This window comes from Ranitomeya variabilis, chromosome 4 (genome assembly GCF_051348905.1).
Source record: "Ranitomeya variabilis isolate aRanVar5 chromosome 4, aRanVar5.hap1, whole genome shotgun sequence".
Taxonomy (NCBI): domain Eukaryota; kingdom Metazoa; phylum Chordata; class Amphibia; order Anura; family Dendrobatidae; genus Ranitomeya; species Ranitomeya variabilis.
Window position 1 is genome coordinate 631020057 of NC_135235.1, and position 27180 is coordinate 631047236.

The 27180-nt window shown below is 43.1% G+C and overlaps 2 protein-coding genes across 2 annotated transcripts in view; both read left to right on the forward strand.

Moving 5' to 3' along the window:
- The window catches only part of LOC143768145 (uncharacterized), a 73121-nt gene extending 66750 nt beyond the window's left edge, over positions 1 to 6371 (forward strand). The window contains 1 exon segment of the mRNA XM_077256833.1: positions 3168 to 6371. Within this exon segment, the coding sequence (XP_077112948.1) occupies positions 3168 to 4504 (1337 nt within the window). The 3' untranslated portion in view covers positions 4505 to 6371.
- Positions 1 to 27180, forward strand: part of LOC143767259 (uncharacterized) — a 220866-nt gene that overhangs the window by 30062 nt on the left and 163624 nt on the right. The gene's annotated exons all lie outside the window — the stretch shown is intronic.

Genomic DNA, 27180 nt, shown 5'->3' on the forward strand with positions numbered 1-27180 from the left:
ATGTCATCACGCTGCCCACACTCTGCGTGCACCTTCATTGGCTGAGAAATGGGGCTGAACGCGTCATATGAAACGCGACTTTGGCGCGAAGATCGCCGACCGCGTGGCCGATCCCACACTGATCGGCTCGGGTTTCACGAAACCCGACTTTGCCGAAAGTCTGCGACTTATGAAATTGACCAATCCGTTTTATGGACGGTGTCTTTTATACTGATAACAAGTTCAAACATGGTGCCATTACTACAAATAATGAGTGGAGGACAGAGGAGCCTCTTAAAGAAGAAGTTATAGGTCTGTGAGAGCCAGAAATCTTGCATGTTTTTAAGTGACCAAATGCTTATTTTCCACCATATTTTGCAAAATAAATCTTGCTGAATCACACAAGGTGATTTTCTGGATTTGTTTTCTCATTTTGACTCTCATCGTTGTGGTCTAAATTTGATGTCAATTACAGGCCTCAATCATCTTTTTAAGTGAGAGAACTTCCACAATTGGTGGCTGACTAAATACTTTTTTCCCCACTGTATGTTACTATGTTACATATTTTATTTGACACTTTGTCAGCGTGGGACATGTATATCCTACAGTGCTGTACTCATTTACAGCAGTGCATGAGAGCAGTCAGTGTCTCACTGACTGTACCCGTGAGATTGAGATTAAAGCTCAGGGTACATGACCTCAGGGTATTATGGTAACCATCTGGACCCGCAATTCTCATCGCGGGGATCCGATGGTTACTAAGGGGGTCTTGTGCCCCCCTTGTAACATCTTAAATATCGATATCGCAATTGACAGTGGTATTTAAGGGGTTAATCAGCCCTGATTGTTCACAATATCCAGCCGGGGCCCATACCGTGGGATGTCAGCTATCACATACATCTGACAGCAGTGGGAATTGCCATCTAGACTCTTATTTCCCAGCATCACTTTTTAATGGCGCTGGAGAATAAGTACCCTTAACGACCACTGTTAAAATGCATATTGGCGGTCGTTAAGGGGTTAAAAGTTTTGTCCAGTCAGGAAATATTGATGACCCCTCCTGGATAAGTCATCAATATGAGATTCGTGGAGGTCTGACGCTCAGCACCTGAGCAATCAGATGTTATTTGTTATGGCGCCTGCTGGAGGTAAACTCTATGAATGTATTTTGGCAGCTGGATTAGAAGCCTTTCCTGTAGCGCTAAGCAACTCCATTAAGCGTGCTTACCTCTGTCAGCTGCCATAAAAATAACAGGTGATTGATGACTAATCCTGTGGAATGGACATTAGTATCTCCTGAGTGGACAACCCCTTTTAACTTTTTAATGCAGTTATAACATTAAGGGCTCGCTCACATGATTGATGATTGCCAGAGAAACAGAGGCTGAACAGACATCTGTCTGAGATGGTTTGTTGAATCCTGCACTGCATTGAGCAGGGGGTTGCCTGCCCTGCTTTTTGCTTTTGTCGCCAGGCAGTGCCGCTGTCTAGTTGCGGGCAATTCTGGGTAACAGTTCTAGTTTTGTGTCCTCTGGTTCCATCCAGGCTGGGAGATATAGACTAGATTGCCAACCATCCGTAAATTTATGGACCGTCGGCTGGTGCTGTAATAGCAATCTGCCGTGCAAGGTGAAAGAGTGCCAGCACATGAGCACTACAATACTTTGCTATGCCCTCGGCAGTGCAGAGAAAATTACGCGTGTTCAGGAGTGCAATTGCGAGGACACTGTGTGGTTATGTAGTATGCGTTATCCACACAACGAAGAAGAGAGGTGTAGCCCGGACCAAGACCAGTGATGCCCTGTGAACTGGACTGCCGTGTAGGTGAGTATATTAAAAGCTTTTTTTGGTTTATAGAGAGTGCATTGCGAACATACTGTATATACTGGATTCTCAAATGCTTTAACAGAGGGCTTACAGGTGTTTTTTATAAGGGAAAAACCTGATGACAGGTTCCCTTTCTGCTTCATACATCTTGAGTCCACTGCCCGTTATAATCTGACTTGCTTTTATGAAACATAGCCATTCCTGATTTTTTTTTTTACCTTAGCTTGCTTTTTTCTATTCTTCTTTATGATTTTGTCACTACACAAACCTCCTGGTTGTGGCCTAGCTACCTGACCTTTCTCTTGCCTCTAGTTCGCTTCTCCAAATAGAACCTCTTCCCAGGAAGAATTCCAGTTGACTCAATTGTAAGACCAGATTCCTATAAAAGAGTTAAAGGATGAAGGCTGTAGTTCCTCTGGAAAGTGACAGAAGGAGTTGCTTGCAACAAGTCTAGCCAAGGTGGCTTATTTGAGCCTGAGGCCTCTGACAGACATAACAATATGTTCATGACCAGTCAGTGCTCTTCCCACATGCTTTCCTCTATGCCAGAGTGTTTGTACCTGACAGAGAGTGCATGAGATGAAATCGCCTAATAATATTGATTACAGGCCTCTTTAGGAGTCTCTTTAGAAAATGTAACTGGAAACGATTGACAGACACAGTGAAACTTGAACTTAGGGCTCATTTCCACTTGCGAGAGAATAAATGGTCCGTAATCTGGACCGAAAAAAAGGATGAAAAGTATGTGATTGTCATGCGAGTTCAATGCGATTTTTTTAATCGCACCATCCGTTTTGCATCCGTATGACATCCGAAAGCAATCCGTTTTTTTTTTTCTGCAACTATTTTTATACAGTCATTTACAGGACTATTTACAGTGTTCAATGCCACAGAATGGTAAGGTATCCGTAAAAAACGGATGGAATACGGATGGTCTGTATTCCATGCGTTTTTTTTCTTGCACCCATTGACTTGCATTGGCGAGTCTCGTCCGAGAATCGCAGCAATACGCAGCATGCTGCGATTTTTTTCTAAGTCCGATTTCGGCTGAGAAAAAAATCGCAAATGAAAAGACACCTATTGAATAACATTGGTCCGAGTGCAATCCAATTTTTTATCGCATTGCACTCGTCCGTTTTCCTCGCAAGTGGAAATGAGCCCTTACAGAGAGCATGGTAACACTACAGAAATGGAAATTTGAATGCGCAAAACCTGGTGACCTAACACCATGAACTATCAGCCTCAATTTTGAAGTTTACTGTTTGTATGGAAATGTGATAAAGTATGTAACAAAATGTATATTAATATAATTTAAATGCAGTGTTATATAAAAATAATTAAATCCGTTCTATTTTTGGCAGGTGACTGTACCAGAAGCTCAGAGGGACATGTGATATTCTCAGATTTTGCAGCTGATAATCATAGTAGCACGTCTGTTACATGTGAAGAACGCGTAATTTTTGCAGATACACCTCAAGCTCATCTAAGAAAAAATCTGACCTCTGATCCTTTTCAACAGGTTCTCTCTTCTGCATCATCAAAGACAAATATGCAAAATGAAAGTCAGAGAACTGCTGTTAAAAATGAAATAACTTACATAGAGGAGAAACCATTTTCATGCTCAGAATGTGGAAAATATTTCAGTCGTAAAACGAGCCTTATTACACATCAGAGAACTCACACAGGGGAAAAACCATTTTCATGTTCAGAATGTGGGAAATGTTTTACCCGGAAAACAAATCTTGTTATACATCTGAGAATTCACACAGGAGAGAAGCCATTTTCATGTTCAGAATGTGGGAAACGTTGTAGTGAGAGATCTAAACTTAAAATACATCAGAGAATTCACACAGGAGAGAAGCCATTTTCATGCTCAGAATGTGGAAAATGTTTTACATACAAATCAGATCTTGATAGACATCAGAAAATTCATTCAGGGCAGAAGTCATTTTCACGCTCAGAATGTGGGGAAAATTATAGTGAGAAATGCCTTCTTTTAGAACATCAGAGAATTCACACAGGAGAGAAACCATTTTCATGCTCAGAATGTGGGAAATGTTTTAAATACGAATTAAGTTTTGATAAACATCAAAGAATTCACACAGGAGAGAAATCATTTTCATGCCCAGAATGTGGGAAAAATTATAGTAAGAAATGCCTACTTGTAAAACATCAGAGAATTCACACAGGAGAGAAGCCATTTTCATGCTCAGAATGTGGAAAAAATTATAGTGAGAAATGCCTACTTGTAAAACATCAGAGAATTCATACAGGAGAGAAGCCGTTTTCATGCTCTGAATGTGGGAAATGTTTTAGATTAAAAGGCCAACTTGTATTACATCACAGAAGTCACACAGGGGAAAAACCATTTTCATGTTCAGAATGTGGGAAATATTTTACCCGGAAATCAAATCTCATTGCACATCTGAGAACTCACACAGGAGAGAAGCCATTTTCATGTTCAGAATGTGGGAAACGTTGTAGTGAGAGAGCCAAACTTGAAATACATCAGAGAATTCACACAGGGGAGAAGCCATTTTCATGCTCAGAATGTGGGAAATGTTTTATAGACAAATCAGATCTTGGTAGACATCACAAAATTCATTCAAGACAGAAGTCATTTTCATGCCCAGAATGTGGGAAATGTTTTAAATACAAATTAAATTTTGATAAACATCAAAGAATTCACAAAGGATAGAAATCACTTTCATGCCCAGAATGTGGGAAATGTTTTAAATGGAAGACATGTCTTGTTACACATCTAAGAATTCACACAGGAGAGAAACCATTTTCATGCTCAGAATGTGGAACATGTTGTTTTCATCAGAATGCAAATCTTGTTACACATCAGTTAACTCATACAGGAGGGAGGAGGGGAGCCATTTTTTCTGTTCAGAATGTGGAAAATGTTTTAATCTGAAAGCAAGTCTTGTTACACATCAGTTAACTCACACAGGTAAGAAATAATTTTCATGTTCAGAATGTGGGAAAAATTTCATTAGTCAATTAAGTCTTGTTCTACATCAGAGAAGTCACACAGAGGAGAAACCATATTCATGTTCAGAATGTGGTTTTAGGAATAAATCAGTACTTTCTATACATCAAAGCACTCACACGGGGAAATGCCATTTTCATGTTCAAATTGCTGGAAATATTTTAGTTGGAAAACAATACTTATCACACATCAGAGAACTCACACAGGGAAGTAGCCATTTTCTAAATTGTTTCACTGACGTAGTAGAAAAACATAAGTTACAGTAAAGTCACTTGTCTACAAAAGAATGGGAAAGCAATTTAGTGCACTAAATGATTATTAGAAAATGCATACAATTACCCATTACCATTTGTTATTGAAATCTAATAAGCATAAAATTAAACACCTATACTTGATTAAAATATGTATTTTACATTTGTATAACTACAGTATAAAGGGTTGTCTGATGCTTTATTTAATCATATTTGACATTAAACATGGAGAGATGATGCTACACATAATCAAGACAATTGCCAAGGTAACCATTTAATGCCCCACTTTTCTCATCCAGTTAATTGATTGACCTAATAATTAGATGAGACCAGGGGTATACATAGATATCATGAGGCATCAAAGGAAAAGATAGTCCTCGATACATTTGTGTCCCTTCTCCTCATGCAGGAAAATATACAGACACAATAAATAAATCACCTAGCCTTGCTTCCGTTATGTGCTCCTCCAGTCTGTGCTATGTGAGGACTGCGGCACCACACAGAAGGCACAATGATATTGCCTGCAGTGCCAAAACTTAGACACGTTGGCTGAATGATGGAGCAACTAGCTGAAGGCTCTCTGTTCCACCATTGTATGCAACTGGATCTGTGTCCTGAAGATGCAGATACCATTGGACGTGCAAATGTTCAGCACTGGATGAGAATAGTTGAAAATCAAATAGTGGCCGAGACAATCGTCTCAATCATGAACAATACATTTTGAGTTATTTATTTCCAAAAATTACAATTGGAGAATAACAGAAATTTAAGGAAAAAGAAGTGTAGTCAGGGTCAAGTTTGTCAGTTTGAGCTGCTCCATGTTGTACAAAGCAGCATTTGTAATCTGTGTCCTCCAAGACATATTCCTAAACCACATCATTCCTATTGGAGTGGTGTGTGTCTGAAAATGCCGGGAGAAAGGATGTTAGCAGGGCTCCCGTCCAGCGGTCACCGATTACTGACCAGACCGAGCGACCAGAGTTCTGCAAATAATTTCTCCCATCTATAGTTAGTACTTTTTCTCCATTTCCCTGCAACTCTGCCCTGCTATTCAGTAATATATTCATGTCCATTGTGTTTATGAATGTATTAATATCGATGTACAATTATAACAAAGTATATTATGGAACCATACTAGCCAGAAAATGCAATGTAAATACTTTTGTAAACCTGCATGAGGAAGGAGCCTCTATGCTCTGAAAGGTAGCAAATATAATTTTTTATTTGTCAAATAAAGATACTTTTTATGGGCATAAAAGTATGCACATTGTTGTGATAATCAACTGTACCCTGAATAAAGGTTTATATTTGTGTCCTTTGATTGCTTTGATATTTATTTATTTTAGGTTTGGAGATTTTGCAGGAATTTGATATTCATGATGGTGTCCTGCAGTTTGGTATTGATAATACTAAATGGAAGGGCACCATCATGAATATAAAATTCCTGCAAAATCTCCAAAATTAATTCTGTTATATTCAAATATCTATAAGTATCTTCCTCCTTGTTTTATGGAAAACCCTATTATTATGTTACAGACTATGTTATCATAGAATCTTTGAATATTAGAAACAATGGTCTGTCTATCGTGGTACTTACCGTATTTTTTGGACTATAAGACGTATCCCAAATTTTCAGAAGGAAAATAGGGAAAACATTAATGAGTCAAATCGGGGTTCATCTTACAGTCTGAATTCAGCTTACTGGAGGTGGAGATCGACAGCGCTGGTGGAGCGGGGTCACAGGAGGTGGTCTGGTGATGATCTAACTCCCAGGCTGGTGCGGCAGGTTCGGTGGTGCGGGGGCTCCGCCGACATCTTGTGAAAGGCCAAAGCCCCTGCTCATCCATTGTTGCAATGTGGTGGCCTCTGGGAAAATGGCTGCCAGAGGCACCGTATGTGCAGATTGAGATCTCGACACTGAGATCTCGTCTCCCGAGATCTCGTTGCTGTTATCTTAATCTGCACATGCACCGCCATCAGCAGCCATTTTCCCGGAGGGCACCGCATTGAAGCAATGGTAGTGTGGTGGCTACAGGCTTTTCACAAAATGTCAGCAGAGCCCCCGCACCACCGTGCACCGCCAAACCTGCGGCTCCAGCCTGGAATGGGAGTCAGATCATCGACCACCGAACACCCCTTATTCCCAGCCTAGGGAAGGCAGAATCGCCCGACTCCTGCTGCCGCCACATTCCTGGTAAGTAGATTCCATTTGATCTGTAAGATGCACCCTCATTTTCCCCTCAAATTTGGTTGAAAAAAATGCGTTTTATAATCTGAAACATGCCATTTTGATGAATTGTCTGCTTTAGTGTTAGTGATGAGCGAGTATACTCGTTGCTCGGGTTTTCTCGAGCACGCTCGGGTGACCTCAGAGTATTTATGACTGCTCTGAGATTTAGTTTTCATCACGGCAGCTGAATGATTTACAGCTCGAAAACCCGAGCAACGAGTATACTCGCTCATCACTAGTGGTACCGTATTTCCTTCTTGATAGAGAATACTGTAGAGAAGAAGGTGTTCAACAAATTGGCCTTTCCCTCATCCTATTCCATCATTTCTTCAAAAAAAAATTGAGGCCAACCTATCAATTTTTAGTTTCTTACTATTTATGTAATTGCAGATTATTTTTAGATTCCTTTGACAATGAGCTGTCTCAGTCTTTGCTGCTTTTATATTTTTTTTTACATAACTATAGAGAAAAAAATAAATGATTTATTTCTTCACTACGTGTCACATACATACTTCTTAGCACGTGGTGTGCCTACAAGGGTTAATTTATCTTCTCTCACTGAATCCAGCACTCAACCTCTGCTATAGACTATAAAGTGAGCATAATTTCAAACCCCTACACAGTCCACGCTGCCACCACTCATCAAAGAGGTGATTAGTCTCCAAAATATGGAACTATCTGACAATCAAAAAAGTCACACACTCTGAAAGGCTATGGATTCTTCAGAGAATACGGGGGACCAAACTTTTTAAAGTTTTTGCTTTAATATAAAAAGTACTGTGCTTACAAGAAAAGATATAGGAACAATGTTAGTGCCAACACCGCTGCAACGGAGTCAGCATGGGAAGTATTAGCTTTTTTATTTTCACGAAGGCAAACATTCAGATACATTTCTTACATATTACCTGGTAATGGGAGAGCCTGAGGAACTTCCATCATGACGTCCTTGTACAGATCTTTGTGTCCTTCTAAATTCTGCCACTCTCCATGGAGAAATAGACCATGACATCCTGACACCTTATAGGAACCTGACACATACAATGATACCATCACCCCCCCCCCCCCCCCCCCCGATCCCACCATAGCGTTACTGTATAATGTCCCAGCATTCCCAGCAGTGTCACCTCCAGTAAGCAGCTCAATCATCTTGTAGGTGAGTTCTAGGATCTTCTGGTCATTGATGTCCTCATGTATCAGGGGGTGAGGTGGAGGTCCTGTGATTGGGCTCAGGGGTCTTCCCCATCCCTCAGACACAGGGGCCTGACAGCGCTCACTAGAGGTCTTCTTTACTACTGTGTAATCCTGGTTATGGAGAGACACATTAATAAATCCCACAACAGAAATTTCCAGAGTCCTCACCTCTCCAGTTCTGTCCATCTGTTATTCCCATAGATAAGAAAGATGTAATGTGACGTCATCAGCGTCGGACTGGAGCACCTTGGGCCCACCAGAGAAAATCATTCTTGGGGCCCACTATGTAGCTACATAGAAATAGATACAAGACCACCAATTGTGCAGTAAAAAGCACTAATATCAGGGTATAATATAAGGTAGTTCATGTCTTAATTATGTAGCAAGGGTTGGGGTAGCCCCCTCACAGAATATAATTTAGCCCCCTCATAAAATATAATGCAGTCCCCTCTCATAGAATATAATGCAGCACCCCACAAAATATAATGCAACCCCCTCAGGTATAATGCAGTCCCCACCATAGAATATAATGTAGTACCCTCATAGGGTATAATGCAGCCCCCTCATATAGTATAATGCAGCCACCACAGAATATAATGTAGTCAACTGAGAGAATGCAGCCCCACCACAGAATATAATGCATCCCCCCCATAGAGTATACTGTAGCCCCCTCACATAGTATGATGTATCACCCATAATATGATACAGTCCCCTGAGAATAATGCAGTCCCCCCACAGAATATAATGTAGCCCCCTCATAAAGTATAATGCAGCCCTTCTCCATCTCCATCATTGTCCTCATCACCACCTCCATCATTGCCTTCTCCCCCACCTGCATCATTGCCTCCTCCCCCACCATCATTGTCCAATTCATCACCTCCATCATCACCTCCATCATTGCCTCCCCCCACCACCATCATTGCCCATCACCTCCATCATTGCCTCCCCCACCACCATCATTGCCTCCCTCCACCATCATTGCCCATTTCATCACCTCCATCACTGCCTCCCACCACCACCATTGCCCATCACCGCCTCTCCACCCCACCATCATTGCCCATCACCTCCATCATTGCCTCTCCTCACCCTCATTGCCCATCACCTCCATCATTCCCTCCCTCATCATGATTGCCCATTGCCTCCATCGTCTCCCCCACCATCATTGCCCATCACTTCCATCATTGCCTCCCCTCACCTCCATCATTGCCTCCCCACCACCACCATCACTGCCCATCACCTCCATCATTGTCTTCCCTCCCACCATCATTGCCCATCACCTCCATCATTGTCTCCCCCCACCAATATCATTGTCCTTCACCACACACACACAGCTCACCGCAGCAGCTTATCTCACACACACACACACACACACACTCTCTCCCACACACACACTCTCACACACACACACTCACGCAGGCACACAGCACAGCTCACCTCCCTGCAGCAGCAGCTCACCACACACACGCTCTCTCACACACACTCTCACACACACACACGCAGGCACACAGCACAGCTCACCTCCCCGCAGCAGCAGCTCATCACACACACTCTCACACACACACACGCAGGCACACAGCACAGCTCACCTCCCCACAGCAGCAGCTCATCACACACACACACTCTCACACACACACTCTCTCACACACTCACACACACACACTCTCACACATACACTCTCACACACACACGCAGGCACGCAGCACAGCTCACCTCCCCACAGCAGCAGCTCATTCCAGCAGCAGCTCATTCCAGCAGCTTCTTCCTCGCTGGATTCCTGGAAGCTTTCTGAGACAGCAGCATGCTGGATGATGACGTCATCCAGCTGGGCTGTCTCAGACAGGAAGCAGGACGCCAGGAGGTGAGCTGCTCTGTGTGAGTCTGTGTGCCTGCATGTGTATGTGTGCGGTGCTGTGTGGGTGTGCGGTACTTTGTGAGTGTGTGTGTATGTGTGGTGCAGCTTTACATGCGGGAAGTGTTAGCTGCACCCTGCGGTTAACGCTGCCCGCTATTAAAGAGAAATGGTATTAATGCCTCTCCATGCCCATAGGGGCATGGGGAAGCATGAATATTCATTTGGCTTTAGCAGCGGGGACAGGATCCTGTCTCCAGCTGCGGCTGCTGGCACAGGACGGGCTCCCTTGACTCAGGGGCCCTATAACCACTGGCAAGAGGCCCCTGGAGCAGTGGGGGCCCTAGGCAGCTGCTGACCAGTATATCAGATCAGGCTGAGAAAAAAATTAGCAGTATGCTGCGATTGTCCTCATATCTTGGACGAGACTCGCCAATGTAAGACAATGGGTATGATAAAAAAAATTGCACAGCACTTGGACCGTGCGAGTGCCATCTGATTTTTACACATCGATGTCCTTGAAAACCCAACATTTTATCTGCCACGTACAATAAAGTCACAGCATGACCCAACAAAATAGAATACATATATATATACATAGACTAGATATAAAGATGTCAGTCAAATATAAAATTAGTACAGTGCATGTGTAGCTTACCGTACATGTATTTTATTACTGAATAAATTGTTTTCTGAAACAAATGGCGTGGAATCCCCTGAAATTTTAATAACCAGCAGAGGGAATGCGTACAGCTGAGGCAGATGTTTATAGCCTGGGAAGGGAGTAATAACCATGGAGCCTCACCGGCTATTAATATCAGCTCACAGCTGTATACTTAGCTTTTACTCATTATTAAAATGGGGAACTCCCCCCAAAAAATGACATAAGGTACCCCTATAATTAACCAGCAAAGGCTATGCAGACAGCTGTGGGCTAATATTAATAGGTTAGGAAGGGGCTATCGATATTGACCCTGTCCCATACTAAAAACATCAGCTCTCAGCCACCCCAGAAATGGCGCATCCATAATATGTATCTGCCAATACAAAGTAGACACTACTCCAATACTATCATCTCACTTGCCAATGCTTGAATTGGTGCAGTTTATGGATGTGCCTTTTCTGGGGTGGCTGGGAGGTGACATTTTTAGTTAATTATAGGGGAACTCTATGTCATTTTGGGAGGTCTACCATTTTAATAAGAGAATTACTCTGTAAAAGCTCATGTTAAAATTGGTAGTTGATAAAATTGAATTTTACTCGTGTGAAAATTGCATGACATTCATCTCCCTTTTCTGGTCCAACATCGGACTGCTTTTATTTTTATGATTATGGGTATTATATAGAAAATCTCCACTGAGAGGATCCGATATTATAGGGACCTGAATGGGGAGAAGATGATGCCGTCGCCTTGTAATGTGGGATTTTCTGAGATTTCGTGCCTGCTCCAAATAAAATTGTAGAATCCAAATATGTGCACAGAAGAACCACACTGATACAATGAGCATCAAATCAGATCACTCTTCATTACATCATAGGTGTTTATATAGGCATTTTCTGTACAAACATTGTAGCAATTTAATTAGCTCAGCTTATCTCTACATACAGTACAGACCAAAAGTTTGGACACACCTTCTCATTTAAAGATTTTTCTGTATTTTCATGACTATGAAAATTGTAAATTCACACTGAAGACTTGAAAACTATGAATTAACACATGTGGAATTATATACTTAACAAAAAAGTGTGAAACAACTGAAAATATGTCTTATATTCTAGGTTCTTCAAAGTAGCCACTAGCCACCTTTTGCTTTGATGACTGCTTTGCACACTCTTGGCATTCTCTTGATGAGCTTCAAAAGGTAGTCACCAGAAATGGTCTTCCAACAATCTTGAAGGAGTTCCCAGAGATGCTTAGCACGGGTTGGCCCTTTTGCCTTCACTCTGCGGTCCAGCTCACCCCAAACCATCTCGATGGGGTTCAGGTCTGGTGACTGTGGAGGCCAGGTCATCTGGCGTAGCACCCCATCACTCTCTTTCTTGGTCATATAGCCCTTACACAGCCTGGAGGTGTGTTTAGGGTCATTGTCCTGTTGAAAAATAAATGATGGTCCAACTAAGCGCAAACCGGATGGAATAGCATGCCGCTGCAAGATGCTGTGGTAGCCATGCTGGTTCAGTATGCCTTCAATTTTGAATAAATCCCCAACAGTGTCACCAGCAAAGCACCCCCACACCATCACACCTCCTCCTCCATGCTTCACGGTGGGAACCAGGCATGTAGAGTCCATCCATTCACCTTTTCTGCGTCGCACAAAGACACGGTGGTTGGAACCAAAGATCTCAAATTTGGACTTATCAGACCAAAGCACAGATTTCCACTGGTCTAATGTCCATTCCTTGTGTTCTTTAGCCCAAACGAGTATCTTCTGCTTGTTACCTGTCCTTAGTAACCAGCAAAAATAAGGGTCAAAACCCAAAATTCTCTCCGTTTCAAAGGCCTATCAGCAAGGAGAATATATTAAAATATAACTTTTATTTCTTTATACAATAAAAACTACCTCTCAAAGAAAGTGATAAAGTGCAAATAAAATCTCACTCATCCACTATACATCCGAATGGACAAAAAGACATAGGGATACTTCCATACTCTTCTCAAACAGTCCCTATATACTATTATATGTGACTAATTCCAATTCTGATCACCATTTAAATTGGATACCAAATCATAGACTGCGAAATTATTCCATCAATCCCAGCATCATCCAAGATGTTCAATCTATAAACCAGAAAATCACAGTCTCTATGTGAACTTGCTTGCCCGGGTGCACATATTAATCTCCACACTATTTGATAAAAAAAATGGAGAGATCTCACCCATAAGCAGCGCAGGCACCGACCATCAGTCCTTCATTTCCAGACAGCCGGGTTCCATGTGGAGGAGTGGGGTGTTCTTAACCTGTTAAGCCCTGTAAAGGCTATTGCGGCCCTAACCCCATAGACTCCCGTCCTTACAAGGGCAGTCCACAGCTGACCCTTACAATATTAGCCCTACTCGTCCCTGTATGTCCCGATGCGTTTCATCAATGCTCTGAATCATCAGGGGACCTCTATACACTACACGGGTACATTGCTAATCGTAGGAAAAACGGGGTTTTTTCTTTGTTGCTCTCGGGCTTTATATGGTCATGTCACCGTGCCTGATTCAATTGCCTTTATAGGCTAACTCCTAATTGGTCAGAAAAAGTTCTCCAATCATAATGGCTCACCCATTTGCATACGATCGCTCACCAGCACCAGCTTAATGTCTTGCGGCACGTGTATCCAAAATGACCGCTAAGCTTCCGGTTCATGATCCGGAAGCCCTCCCTGGAACGCACCATGCTCTCCATCAGAGGATTGTGATACGGCCATTAAAAATGACGTCTTATCTCGTCATATTCCTCCGTCTTCATAATAAAGACGTCAAACATAAAGCGATATGCAAATAGCTTAATTAACCACTATTCTGATCTATACAAACATCACACATTAAAATGCATCTCACAGTTGATGTAAAGAGTGCTTCACATCCCACTTTTACGAAAACCAATTTAGGAACTGTACATATTTATTCTAGGTCAGAATGTGTTGTTCTATATTAATATTAACCCTATAATAATGGGTGCAGACCTCAGAATTGGCACTGTCAGGTAGGTCACTATCTTAGAATACAGTATTGACAGTCTAATAGCTATATACAACGTTTACCAAAGCAGACCTATACTTATAGCATCTTAAATGAAGCAACTATAATTTAGTTGCTCATTAAGCCCCCTCGGAGCCACCGTGTTCAGGTAGAATATCCATCTTGTTTCTTTTTGTAATATTGTTTTATCCCAATTGCCACCCCTTGCGGGTTTCGCTACTTTTTCAATGCCCATGAACTTGATGGAATCCGTGTTGCCCCCTTGACAAATGTTCACATGTCGAGCAATGGGGGTCTCTCTCTTATGGACAATGTCACCAATGTGCTCACCAATCCTTCGTTTGAACTCCTAATCGCTTTACCCACATATCTTTCCCACACACACAAGTGGCTCTACAGATTACTCCTTTGCTACTACAATTGATGAATTCTCTGATGATATATTGTTTTCCAGTCACATTACTGGTGAATCCATCTCCTGTACTAATGTGAAAGCAGGCAACACAGTGCCTGCATCTGAAGCAACCCTTTGCATCACTTGTTAGCCATGTTCTAACTGTGGGACTCTTGAAGTGACTCTTAACAAATCTCTTTCAATAAGCGACCCCTTCTGTAGGTGATCAATGGTCGCTCCATCAAGTCTTTACTAATATCTGGATCCATTAACAAAATGGACCAGTGTTTTGTTAAGACTTTACGTACTTCATGTGCTCCGTTATCAAACGTAGTGATTATCCTCATCTGCCCTCCATTATCTGCCTTTTGAGTTGGCCTCAATAATTCTGACCTATTTTTATATTTGACTTCTTTGTACGCCCGTTTAAGGACATCAGGAGGATATCCTCTCTTTAGGAACTTATTACGAAGTTCCTGTGCCTGTCTTTCAAAGGATTCTTCTGTAGAGCAGTTTCTGCGAATCCTGAGGTACTGGCTTTTCGGTATCCCTATTTTCAAGTGCATTGGGTGACTGCTTTCCCACCTGAGTAGTGAGTTTGTTGCGGTAGGTTTTTTACATGTGCACGTAGTTAGTGTGCCTTCTTCCCCCTTTTAGATTAAGATGTCCAAGAATGGTAGTGAAGATGAATCCATTATGGATGTAAAGAAGAGACCCAAGTCATTGCTGTTAAGGGCATCCACAAAAGATGTGAAATTTTCCACAGAATTACTCCATATCACAAGGATATCGTCAATATAACGAATCCAAAAATCAATACATCCGATATTTTCCATCTCACTCCCAAACACCCTGGTCTTCTCACACCAGCCCAGGAACAAATTTGCATACGTGGGGGCACAAGGGCACCCCATCGCAGTGCCCCTGAGCTGGTGGTATACCTTCTGATCAAAAAGGAAGAAGTTCTTGGTTAAACAGAACTGCATTAGTTTTAATACAAACTCATTATGGGTGCGATACTGACAACCCCTAGTACTCAGAAAATATTGAATTGCTTGCAGGCTCTTGTCATGGGGTATGGAGCTGTAGAGGGCCTCCACATCTACACTTCCCAGTTGCACCCCAGGATCCACAGTCAGGCCCTCTAATCTACGAAGAAGATCAGGAGTATCTTGTACAAAGGATTGAAGAGCAGATACAAAGGGCTTCAATACTCTATCCAAATAGATTCCCACATTTTGGGTAGTATTGTCTATGCCTGACACTATAGGTCTCCCTTTAAGAGGAGAGAGACCTTTGTGTATTTTCGGCAGGCAATAGAACGTAGCCACAACTGTGTTTTTAGGCATCAAAAAATCATATTCCACCTTGTCAATCACTCCAGCCACAAAATCTTCATCCAGAATACCTTTCAATTCAGCAGTGTATTCTGCAGCTGGATTGTTAGAATTTCATAATTGTTACGATCACTAAGAAGGGTTTCACACATTCTCTGATACTGTACTGTATCCAGGACAACCACATTGCCCCCTTATCTGAAGGTTTAATGACAATGTGGCTGTCCTGCTCCAGTTGTTGAATCACCATCATCTCTGCCTTAGTACAGTTATATTTACTGAAGGTATTCTTCTCCTGTAAAGATTTCAGATCTTGCATAAAAGAAAATCTATAGAAAGATGTCACCTGTCTGCGGAGACATCTTCGTGCTCCTACTTTTAAGTTCCGTGAAAGGGCCCTTTCCCAAAGTATTGGGATTAACTTCCCCAATGCTATTTAACAATCTGACGTCAGATAAGTCAGCCGGGATCCCCATATCACTACACGTACGGTTATCCTGTTTCTGAAAAAATTTCTTCCAACGTACCTTACGTAAAACTAGATTGAGATCTTTCACCGAGCGAAACAAATCAAAATTACTACTCGGAACAAAAGTAAGACCCTTTTTTAGAACACGTATTACCTCCTCACTTAGTACTTTTTCAGAGAGATTAATCACTTGTATACCCCCTTGGTCAGACACAATGGTGGTGGGATAATTGGTACTTACTAATGCTCCTTGGGTAGATATGGGTTCAATAAAGGGACTATCTATTTTCGATTTTGATGTAACCGATTCCTGAGAGGGTAGCTTTGGTCTAAAAAATGCCCCCCTTGAATACTTTCAGTTCTATCTAGTCCTCCTCGATTTCCTCGGCCTCTCCCCCTTCCTCCCATCAACCTACACCTGCTGCCGCTAATAACAGTGACAGCAGGAGCAGCGGATGGGAGTATTCATTAGCCGACATCTGCGCTGTAAATAAATAGATGAATAAAAAACCCTTTGTGGGTTCCCCTGTATTTTCTATAACCAGCCAGGCAAAACTCACAGCTGGGGGCTGCAACCCTCAGCTGTCAGTTTCAGCAAGGCTAGTTATCAAGAATACAGGGGTCTCCACAGTTTTTTTTTAATTATTTAAATAGATAATTTTACAAAATGGCATGGGGTCCTCCCCATTTTTGACAACCAGCCTTGCTAAAGCTGACATGCATACTGGCTCACAATCCATTTCACAGACGAGGAGATGCATGTAGAATAACCAAAATGGAGTCAATATAGATAAATAAATCCTGCTCTCACAATGATGATGTTACATCATAAAGATCCGTGTAATAATACAATGACATAATTATTACTGAGGAGGAGAATGTCTGAGGGGAAACGTAATAGGGAATCTCCACAGACATCCACCCGCAGAGCCGCACACTAGGTATATGGCTGTTCTGTGCGCACAGGACCTGGGATGGTGTCATAGTCATGTGATCAGTCCCATGGAGAGGAGGAGGATCCAGTCTCCATTTTGCTCCATGTGAGAGAAGAAGTCTGCACTGGTGACAGGTAATGAGGGAGCAGGGAGGGTGTGATGGGGGAACAGGACTAAACCCTAATGGGCTGAAGGTCGGGGTCTCTCTGACCCCTAGAATATACAGCGGAGCCTGAAAGGTCGGGAACTCTTTAGAATTTTCCATATTTCTGCATTAATTTGACCTGAAACTTCATCAGATTCTCACACAAGTCCTAAATGTATAAATCCTACATGGAACGAGACGGAAAATTATAAAGATTGAAGATCATCGCTTTACAGCATAATAGAAATGTTTATTAATTCACCTGATAAATATCTAAGTCTATGGAGACATAAAATAAGGGGAATTTCCATGATACAGAGACTGGATAAAAAGGTGACGGCAATACACACTATAAGTACAATAGATCAGATCCTGTGTCAGCGCAGAGTAAGTCACGGTGTCAGAGAGGAGTGAAGTCCTGTGTACAGAGGCCATTACTGTGCTATGTGAGGGTCAGTGGTTACTGTAGTTCTGTCATTGTATTCAGGAACCAGCAGGATCAGACTGGAAGAGACAGAGGACCCTCAGCTATAGGGGAGTGTGTGTTGTAAAGCAGTAAATTATATGACAGAATAAAACTGAATCTATAGTAACTGATATAAAAATACTTATACTACGTCTGGGGCTCTCATCTATGGAAGTCCTGGCTGGAGGGGTCATACTGTGATTCCCCGTCTGTATTCTCTAGCATTTACATTCCCAAAATCTTGGCAAATATACTTGTGCTATTCCATACCTCCCAACTTTTGAAGATGGGAAAGAGGGACAAAGTTTGCGGCGCGCGAATCGCGCCGCGGTAAATTTTAGGCCACGCCTCTGACCACACCCATTCATAATTAGTCACACCCATATCCACGTCCCAAGCACACCCATTTAGCACTGCTGATCACACTGTTTCATATACAATAGTTATAAACAAAAAAATATGGCCACACATGATGCTCCATACTGTATAATGACCGCACATGATGCTCCATACTGTATAATGACCGCACATGATGCTCCATACTGTATAATGACCACACATGATGCTCCATACTGTATAATGACCGCACATGATGCTCCATACTGTATAATGACCGCACATGATGCTCCATACTGTATAATGACCGCACATGATGCTCCATACTGTATAATGACCGCACATGATGCTCCATACTGTATAATGACCGCACATGATGCTCCATACTGTATAATGACCGCACATGATGCTCCATACTGTATAATGGCCGCACATGATGCTCCATATTGTATAATGACCACACATGATGCTCCATACTGTATAATGACCGCACATGATGCTCCATACTGTATAATGACCGCACATGATGCTCCATACTGTATAATGACCGCACATGATGCTCCATACTGTATAATGACCGCACATGATGCTCCATACTGTATAATGACCACACATGATGCTCCATACTGTATACTGGCTGCACATGATGCTCCATACTGTATAATGACCCCACATGATGCTCCATACTGTATTATGGCCACAGTTCTCCATACTGTATAATGACATACAGGCACGCAGCTCACACAAATGCAGCATCACACACACAGTATCACACATACACACGCAGCATCACAAACGCAGCTCACAAACACATGCAGCTTTGACACAAATGCATCACACATGCAGCCATCACACACACACACAGCCATCACACACACACACGCAGCCATCACACACACACGCAGTCATCACACACACACGCAGCCATCACACACACAGCCATCACACACACACGCAGTCATCACACACACGCAGTCATCACACACACACGCAGCCATCACACACACACACACGCAGCCATCACACACACACACACGCAGCCATCACACACACACACGCAGCCATCACACACATGCAGCCATCACACACACACACGCAGCCATCACACACACACACGCAGCCATCACACACACACACGCAGCCATCACACACACACACGCAGCCATCACACACATGCAGCCATCACACACACACGCAGCCATCACACACACCCAGCCATCACACACACACACACCCAGCCATCACACACACACACACACCCCCAGCCATCACACACACACACACACACCCCCAGCCATCACACACACACCCCCAGCCATCACACACACACACAGCCATCACACACACACACCCAGCCATCACACACACACACCCAGCCATCACACACACACACCCAGCCATCACACACACACACCCAGCCATCACACACACACACACAGCCATCACACACACACCCAGCCATCACACACACACACCCAGCCATCACACACACACACCCAGCCATCACACACACACCCAGCCATCACACACACACACCCAGCCATCACACACACACACACCCAGCCATCACACACACACACACCCAGCCATCACACACACACACACCAGATACCTCATACACACATGACACACACACAAATGCAGCATCACACATCTCACACACACACACACACACACACACACAATCTCCTCTGTGGTGCAGGGGCGGCTGATCTGGCCATGTGCACTGCAGCTCTTCAGTATCTCCGGCTGCTCACAGCTCTGCACTGTCCCGGCACCTCCCCCGTCTCTCCTTCTCTGCCGGGATAGCAGCTAAGAGCAGGAGACGCCAGAGCTCCGTGCACACACAGGAGGAAGTGAGTCGCTGACCTCTCATCTTGATCGCTGCTGGCTCTCTTCCTCAGCGTGGCAGCGCCACACACACAGGGGGCGGGGGCGGGGGCGGGGGGGGGGGGTGTGGGGGAGGGATCGGTCGGGAGGAGACCCAGCATGTATAAGAAAAAAAAAACGTCTCTCTCTACGTCCCGGAAGTGGGCGGGGCTTCACCGGCGGCCGCAAATTCGGGATTTTAAATGCCCGAAGCGGGACAGCGGGACCCCGGTGCCAAAGCGGGACTGTCCCGCTGAAATCGGGACGGTTGGGAGGTATGCGGTATTCTTCAGCCTCTTGGCTCCCAGGTTAAAAGTAACATGCAGTGAATTATCACTGAAAACTTTCTGTTCTGTCATCTCCCAGTGGGGGTGAGAGTACGGTCAGTGCAAGAGGAGCAAGGAACATTCAGGGTCAGAACAAGGGGTAGGGCAGGGAAGGTGACTATCCTGTGTGATACTGTCTGCTGAGCCGTGTATCTAATCCCATCCTGTGTGATACTGTCTGCTGAGCCGTGTATCTAATCCCATCCTGTGTGATACGGTCTGCTGACTTGTGTATCTAATCCTATCCTGTGTGATACTGTCTGCTGAGCTGTGTATCTAATCCTATCCTGTGTGATACTGACTGCTGAGCTGTGTATCTAATCCCATCCTGTGTGATACTGTCTGCTGAGCTGTGTATCTAATCCTATCCTGTGTGATACTGTCTGCTGAGCTGTGTATCTAATCCTATCCTGTGTGATACTGACTGCTGAGCTGTGTATCTAATCCTATCCTGTGTGATACTGTCTGCTGAGCTGTGTATCTAATCCTATCCTGTGTGATACGGTCTGCTGACTTGTGTATCTAATCCCATCCTGTGTGATACTGTCTGCTGAGCCGTGTATCTAATCCTATCCTGTGTGATACTGACTGCTGAGCTGTGTATCTAATCCCATCCTGTGTGATACTGTCTGCTGAGCCGTGTATCTAATCCTATCCTGTGTGATACTGTCTGCTGAGCCGTGTAGAATCCTATCCTGTGTGATATAGTCTGCTGGGCCGTGTATCTTACCCTATTCCTATAACTGCTTGAGAAAAGTTCACATCCTGGACTGAAACGTCGCACATGGGCCAATAAACCACATTTATTTTTTCTATTGGAGTGCTGCCTTCATTTTTTTGGATACTCCTATTCTGTGTGATAGTCTGCTGAACCGTGTATCTAATCCTATCCTGTGTGATACTGTCTGCTGAGCTGTGTATCTAATCCTATCCTGTGTGATACTGTCTGCTGAGCTGTGTATCTAATCATATCCTGTGTGATAGTCTGCTGAGCTGTGTATCTAATCCGATCCTGTGATACAGTCTGCTGAGCCGTGTATCTAATCCTCTCCTGTGTGATACTGTCTGCTGAGCTGTGTATCTAATCATATCCTGTGTGATAGTCTGCTGAGCTGTGTATCTAATCCGATCCTGTGATACAGTCTGCTGAGCCGTGTATCTAATCCTCTCCTGTGTGATACTGTCTGCTGAGCTGTGTATCTAATCCGATCCTGTGATACAGTCTGCTGAGCCGTGTATCTAATCCTCTCCTGTGTGATACTGTCTGCTGAGCTGTGTATCTAATCCTATCCTGTGTGATAATGGGCTGGGTATCTAATCCTATCATGTGTGATACTGTCTGCTGAGCTGTGTATCTAATCATATCCTGTGTGATAGTCTGCTGAGCTGTGTATCTAATCCGATCCTGTGATACAGTCTGCTGAGCCGTGTATCAAATCCTATCCTGTGTGATACAGTCTGCTGAGTCGTGTATCTAATCCTATCTTGTTTGATACTGGGCTCCCCCTGCAGTCTGTTTCAGAGGGTGGTCTGTGAGGTCACGGTAATACATTTCCAACTTTACAGAAGGACGATAACACCATAGAAATGATAAGAATAATAGGCCTCAGTGACCACAACTGTCTACAAGTAAAACTGTTGCTCATAGCAATCAATCACAGCTCAGCTTCTTATAAACAGCTCTGGTCAAATGAAGGATACTTAGTGATTGGTTGCCGATATATATATAAATATATATATACACTCACCGGCCACTTTATTAGGTACACCTGTCCAACTTCTTGTTAACACTTAATTTCTAATCAGCCAATCACATGGCGGCAACTCAGTGCATTTAGGCATGTAGACATGGTCAAGACAATCTCCTGCAGTTCAAACCGAGCATCAGTATGGGGAAGAAAGGTGATTTGAGTGCCTTTGAACGTGGCATGGTTGTTGGTGCCAGAAGGGCTGGTCTGAGTATTTCAGAAACTGCTGATCTACTGGGATTTTCACGCACAACCATCTCTAGGGTTTACAGAGAATGGTCCGAAAAAGAAAAAAAATCCAGTGAGCGGCAGTTCTGTGGGCGGAAATGCCTTGTTGATGCCAGAGGTCAGAGGAGAATAAGCAGACTGGTTCGAGCTGATAGAAAGGCAACAGTGACTCAAATCGCCACCCGTTACAACCAAGGTAGGCCTAAGAGCATCTCTGAACGCACAGTGCGTCGAACTTTGAGGCAGATGGGCTACAGCAGCAGAAGACCACACCGGGTACCACTCCTTTCAGCTAAGAACAGGAAACTGAGGCTACAATTTGTACAAGCTCATCGAAATTGGACAGTAGAAGATTGGAAAAACGTTGCTTGGTCTGATGAGTCTCGATTTCTGCTGCGACATTCGGATGGTAGGGTCAGAATTTGGCGTAAACAACATGAAAGCATGGATCCATCCTGCCTTGTATGGAGCATCTTTGGGATGTGCAGCCGACAAATCTGCGGCAACTGTGTGATGCCATCATGTCAATATGGACCAAAATCTCTGAGGAATGCTTCCAGCACCTTGTTGAATCTATGCCACGAAGAATTGAGGCAGTTCTGAAGGCAAAAGGGGGTCCAACCCGTTACTAGCATGGTGTACCTAATAAAGTGGCCGGTGAGTGTATATACACACACTCACTCTCTCTCTCATTTTTATATATATAGATATTTATATTTCACTAGATGGTGGCCCGATTCTAACGCATCGGGTATTCTAGAATATGTATGTATGTATGTATGAATCACTTTTTTTGGAAATTCTACTGTATAGTAAACCCCAAAACAGGTGGTACTTTTGAAATAAAATATTTTATTTAACCCCTTAGTGACAGAGCCAATTTGGTACTTAATGACCGAGCCAATTTTTACAATTCTGACCAGTGTCACTTTAAGAGGTTATAACTCTGGAACGCTTTATCGGATCCCGCTGATTCTGAGATTGTTTTTTCGTGACATGTTGTACTTCAAGTTAGTGGTAACATTTCTTCGATATTACATGCGATTATTTATGAAAAAAATGGAAATATGGCGAAAATTTTTAAAATTTTGCAATTTTCAAACTTTGTATTTTTATGCCCTTAAATCAGAGAGATATGTCACAAAAAATAGTTAATAAATAACATTTCTCACATGTCTACTTTACATCAGCACAATTTTGGAAACAATTTTTTTTTTTGTTAGGGAGTTATAAGGGTTAAAAGTTGACCAGCAATTTTTCATTTTTACAACACCATGTTTTTTTTAGGGACCACATCACCTTTGAAGTGATTTTGAGGGGTCTATATGATAGAAAATAACCAAGTGTGACACCATTCTAAAAACTGCACCCCTCAAGCTGCTCAAAACCACATTCAAGAAGTTTATTAACCCTTTACGTACTTCACAGGAACTAAAACAATGTGGAAGAAAAAAATGAACATTTAACTTTTTTTTGCAAACATTTTACTTCAGAACCATTTTTTTTAATTTTCACAAGTGTAAAAACAGAAATTTAACCACAAATTTTGTTGTGCAATTTTTCCTGAGTACGCCGATACCCCATATGTGGAGGTAAACCACTGTTTGGGCGCACCGCAGAGCTTGGAAGTGAAGGAGCACCGTTTGACTGTTTCAATGCAGAATTGGCTGGAAATGAGATCGGACGCCATGTCGCGTTTGGAGAGCCCCTAATGTGCCTAAACAGTGGAAACCCCCCACAAGTGACACCATTTTGGAAACTAGACCCCCCAAGGAACTTATGTAGATGTGTGGTGAGCACTTTGAACCCCCAAGTGCTTCACAGAAGTTTATAACGTAGAGCCGTGAAAATAAAAAATCGCATTTGTTTTCACAAAAATGATTTTTTCGCCCACAAATTCTTATTTTCACAAGGGTAACAGGAGAAATTAGACCACAAAAGTTGTTGTGCAATTTCTCCTGAGTACGTCGATACCCCATGTGTGGAGGTAAACCACTGTTTGGGTGCACCGCAGAGCTTGGAAGTGAAGGAGCACCGTTTGACTTTTTCAATGCAGAATTGGCTGGAATTGAGATCGGATGCCATGTCGCGTTTGGAGAGTCCCTGATGTGCCTAAACAGTGGAAAACCCCACAAGTGATACCATTTTGGAAACTAGACCCCTTAAGGAACTTATCTAGATGTGTGGTGAGCACTTTGAACCCCCAAGTGCTTCACAGAAGTTTATAACGTAGAGCCGTGAAAATAAAAAATCTCATTTTTTCTACAAAAATGATCTTTTTGCCCCCAAATTTTTATTTTCACAAGGGTAACAGGAGAAATTAGACCACAAAAGTTGTTGTGCAATTTCTCCTGAGTACGTCGATACCCCATATATGGGGGTAAACCACTGTTTGGGCGCACCGCAGAGCTTGGAAGAGAAGGAGTGTCGTTTTACTTTTTCAATGTAGAATTGGCTGGAATTGAGATCGGACACCATGTCACGTTTGGAGAGCCGCTGATGTGCCTAAACAGTAGAGACCCCCCACATATGACACCATTTTGGAAACTAGACCCCTTAAGGAACTTATCTAGATGTGTGGTGAGCACTTTAAACCCCCAGGTGCTTCACAGAAGTTTATAACGTGGAGCCGTGAAAATAAAAAAATCGCATTTTTTCTACAAAAATGATCTTTTTGCCTCCAAATTTTTATTTTACCAAGGGTAACAGGAGAAAATGGACCCCAGAAGCTGTTGTACAATTTGTCTTGAGTACGCCGACACCCCATATGTGGGGGTAAACCACTGTTTGGGTGCATGGCTGAGCTCGGAAGCAAAGGAGCGCCATTTGACTTTTCAATGCAAAATTGACTGGAATTGAGATCGGACGCCATGTCGTGTTTGGAGAGCCCCTGATGTGCCTAAACAGTAGAAACCCCCCAAAAGTGACCCCATTTTGGAAACTAGACCCCCCATGGAACTTATCTAGATGTGTAGTGAGAACTTTGAATGCCCAAGTGCATCACAGAAGTTTATAATGCAGAGTCGTGAAAATAAAAAATATATATTTTTTAACAATAAAGATTTTTTAGCCCCCAAGTTTTTATTTTCACAAGGGTAACAAGAGAAATTGGACCCCAAAAGTTGTTGTCCAATTTGTCCTGAGTATGCTGGTACCCCATATGTGGGGGTAAACCACTGTTTGGGCGCACGGCAGAGCTCGGAAGGGAAGGAGCGCCATTTTGGAATGCAGACTTTGATAGAATTGTCTGCGGGCGTTATGTTGCGTTTGCAGACCCCTAATGTACCTAAACAGTAGAAACCCCCAACAAGTGACCCCATTTTGGAAACTAGACCCCCCAAGGAACTTATCTAGATATGTGGTGAGAACTTTGAATGCCCAAGTGCTTCACAGAAGTTTATAATGCAGAGTAGTGAAAATAAAAAATATTTTTTTTCCCACAAAAAAGATTTTTTTAGCCCCCCAATTTTTATTTTCACAAGGGTAACAAGAGAAATTGGACCCCAAAAGTTGTTGTCCAATTTGTCCTGAGTATGCTGGTACCCCATATGTGGGGGTAAACCACTGTTTGGGCGCACGGCAGAGCTCGGAAGGGAAGGAGCGCCATTTTGGAATGCAGACTTTGATAGAATTGTCTGCGGGCGTTATGTTGCGTTTGCAGACCCCTAATGTACCTAAACAGTAGAAACCCCCACAAGTGACCAAATTTTGGAAACTAGACCCCCTAAGGAACTTATCTAGATATGTGGTGAGAACTTTGAAAGCTCAAGTGCTTCACAGAAATTTATAATGCAGAGTAGTGAAAATAAAAAAATATATTTTTTTCCAACAAAAAAGATTTTTAGCCCCCAAGTTTTTATTTTCACAAGGGTAACAAGAGAAATTGGACCCCAAAAGTTGTTGTCCAATTTGTCCTGAGTATGCTGGTACCCCATATGTGGGGGTAAACCACTGTTTGGGCGCACGGCAGAGCTCGGAAGGGAAGGAGCGCCATTTTGGAATGCAGACTTTGATAGAATTGTCTGCGGGCGTTATGTTGCGTTTGCAGACCCCTAGGGATCCTGCATTGCTCAGTGTGGATGCATTTTTTCTGGCATTGGGATTGCTCTATGAGGAACCTAACCTAGAGATTCAGGCTGAAAAGGCTTTATTAGCCCTCTCTCAGGGGCATGATGAAGCGGAAATATATTGTCAGAAATTTCGGAAATGGTCGGCGCCCTGGCTGCAAACTTCAGAAATGGTCTTTCTGAGGCCATTAAGGATATTATGGTGGGGTTCCCTGCGCCTACAGGTCTGAATGAGTCTATGGCTATGGCCATTCAGATTGATCGGCGCTTACGGGAGCGCAAACCCGTGCACCAGTTGGCGGTGTCTTCTGAACAGGCACCTGAGACTATGCAATGTGATAGAATTCAGTCCAGAAGTGAACGGCAAAATTATAGGCGGAAAAATGGTTTGTGTTTTTATTGTGGTGATTTAGCTCATGTTATATCAGCATGCTCTAAACGCACAAAAAGGGTTGATAAATCTTTTGCCATTGATACTCTGCAGTCTAAGTTCATTTTGTCTGTGACTCTGATTTTTTCACTGTCTTCCATTTCCGTCGATGCCTATGTGGATTCAGGCGCTGCCCTGAGTCTTATGGATTGGTCATTTGCTAAACGCTGCGGTTTTAGTCTAGAGCCTCTGGAAGTTCCTATTCCTCTGAAAGGAATTGATTCTACACCATTGGCTATGAATAAACCGCAGTATTGGACACAAGTGACCAAGCGCATGACTCCCGTTCATCAGGAGGTGATTCGCTTCCTTGTACTGTATAATTTACATGATGTACTAGTGCTTGGTCTGCCATGGTTACAAACTCATAATCCTGTCCTGGACTGGAAAACAATGTCTGTGCTAAGCTGGGGATGTCAG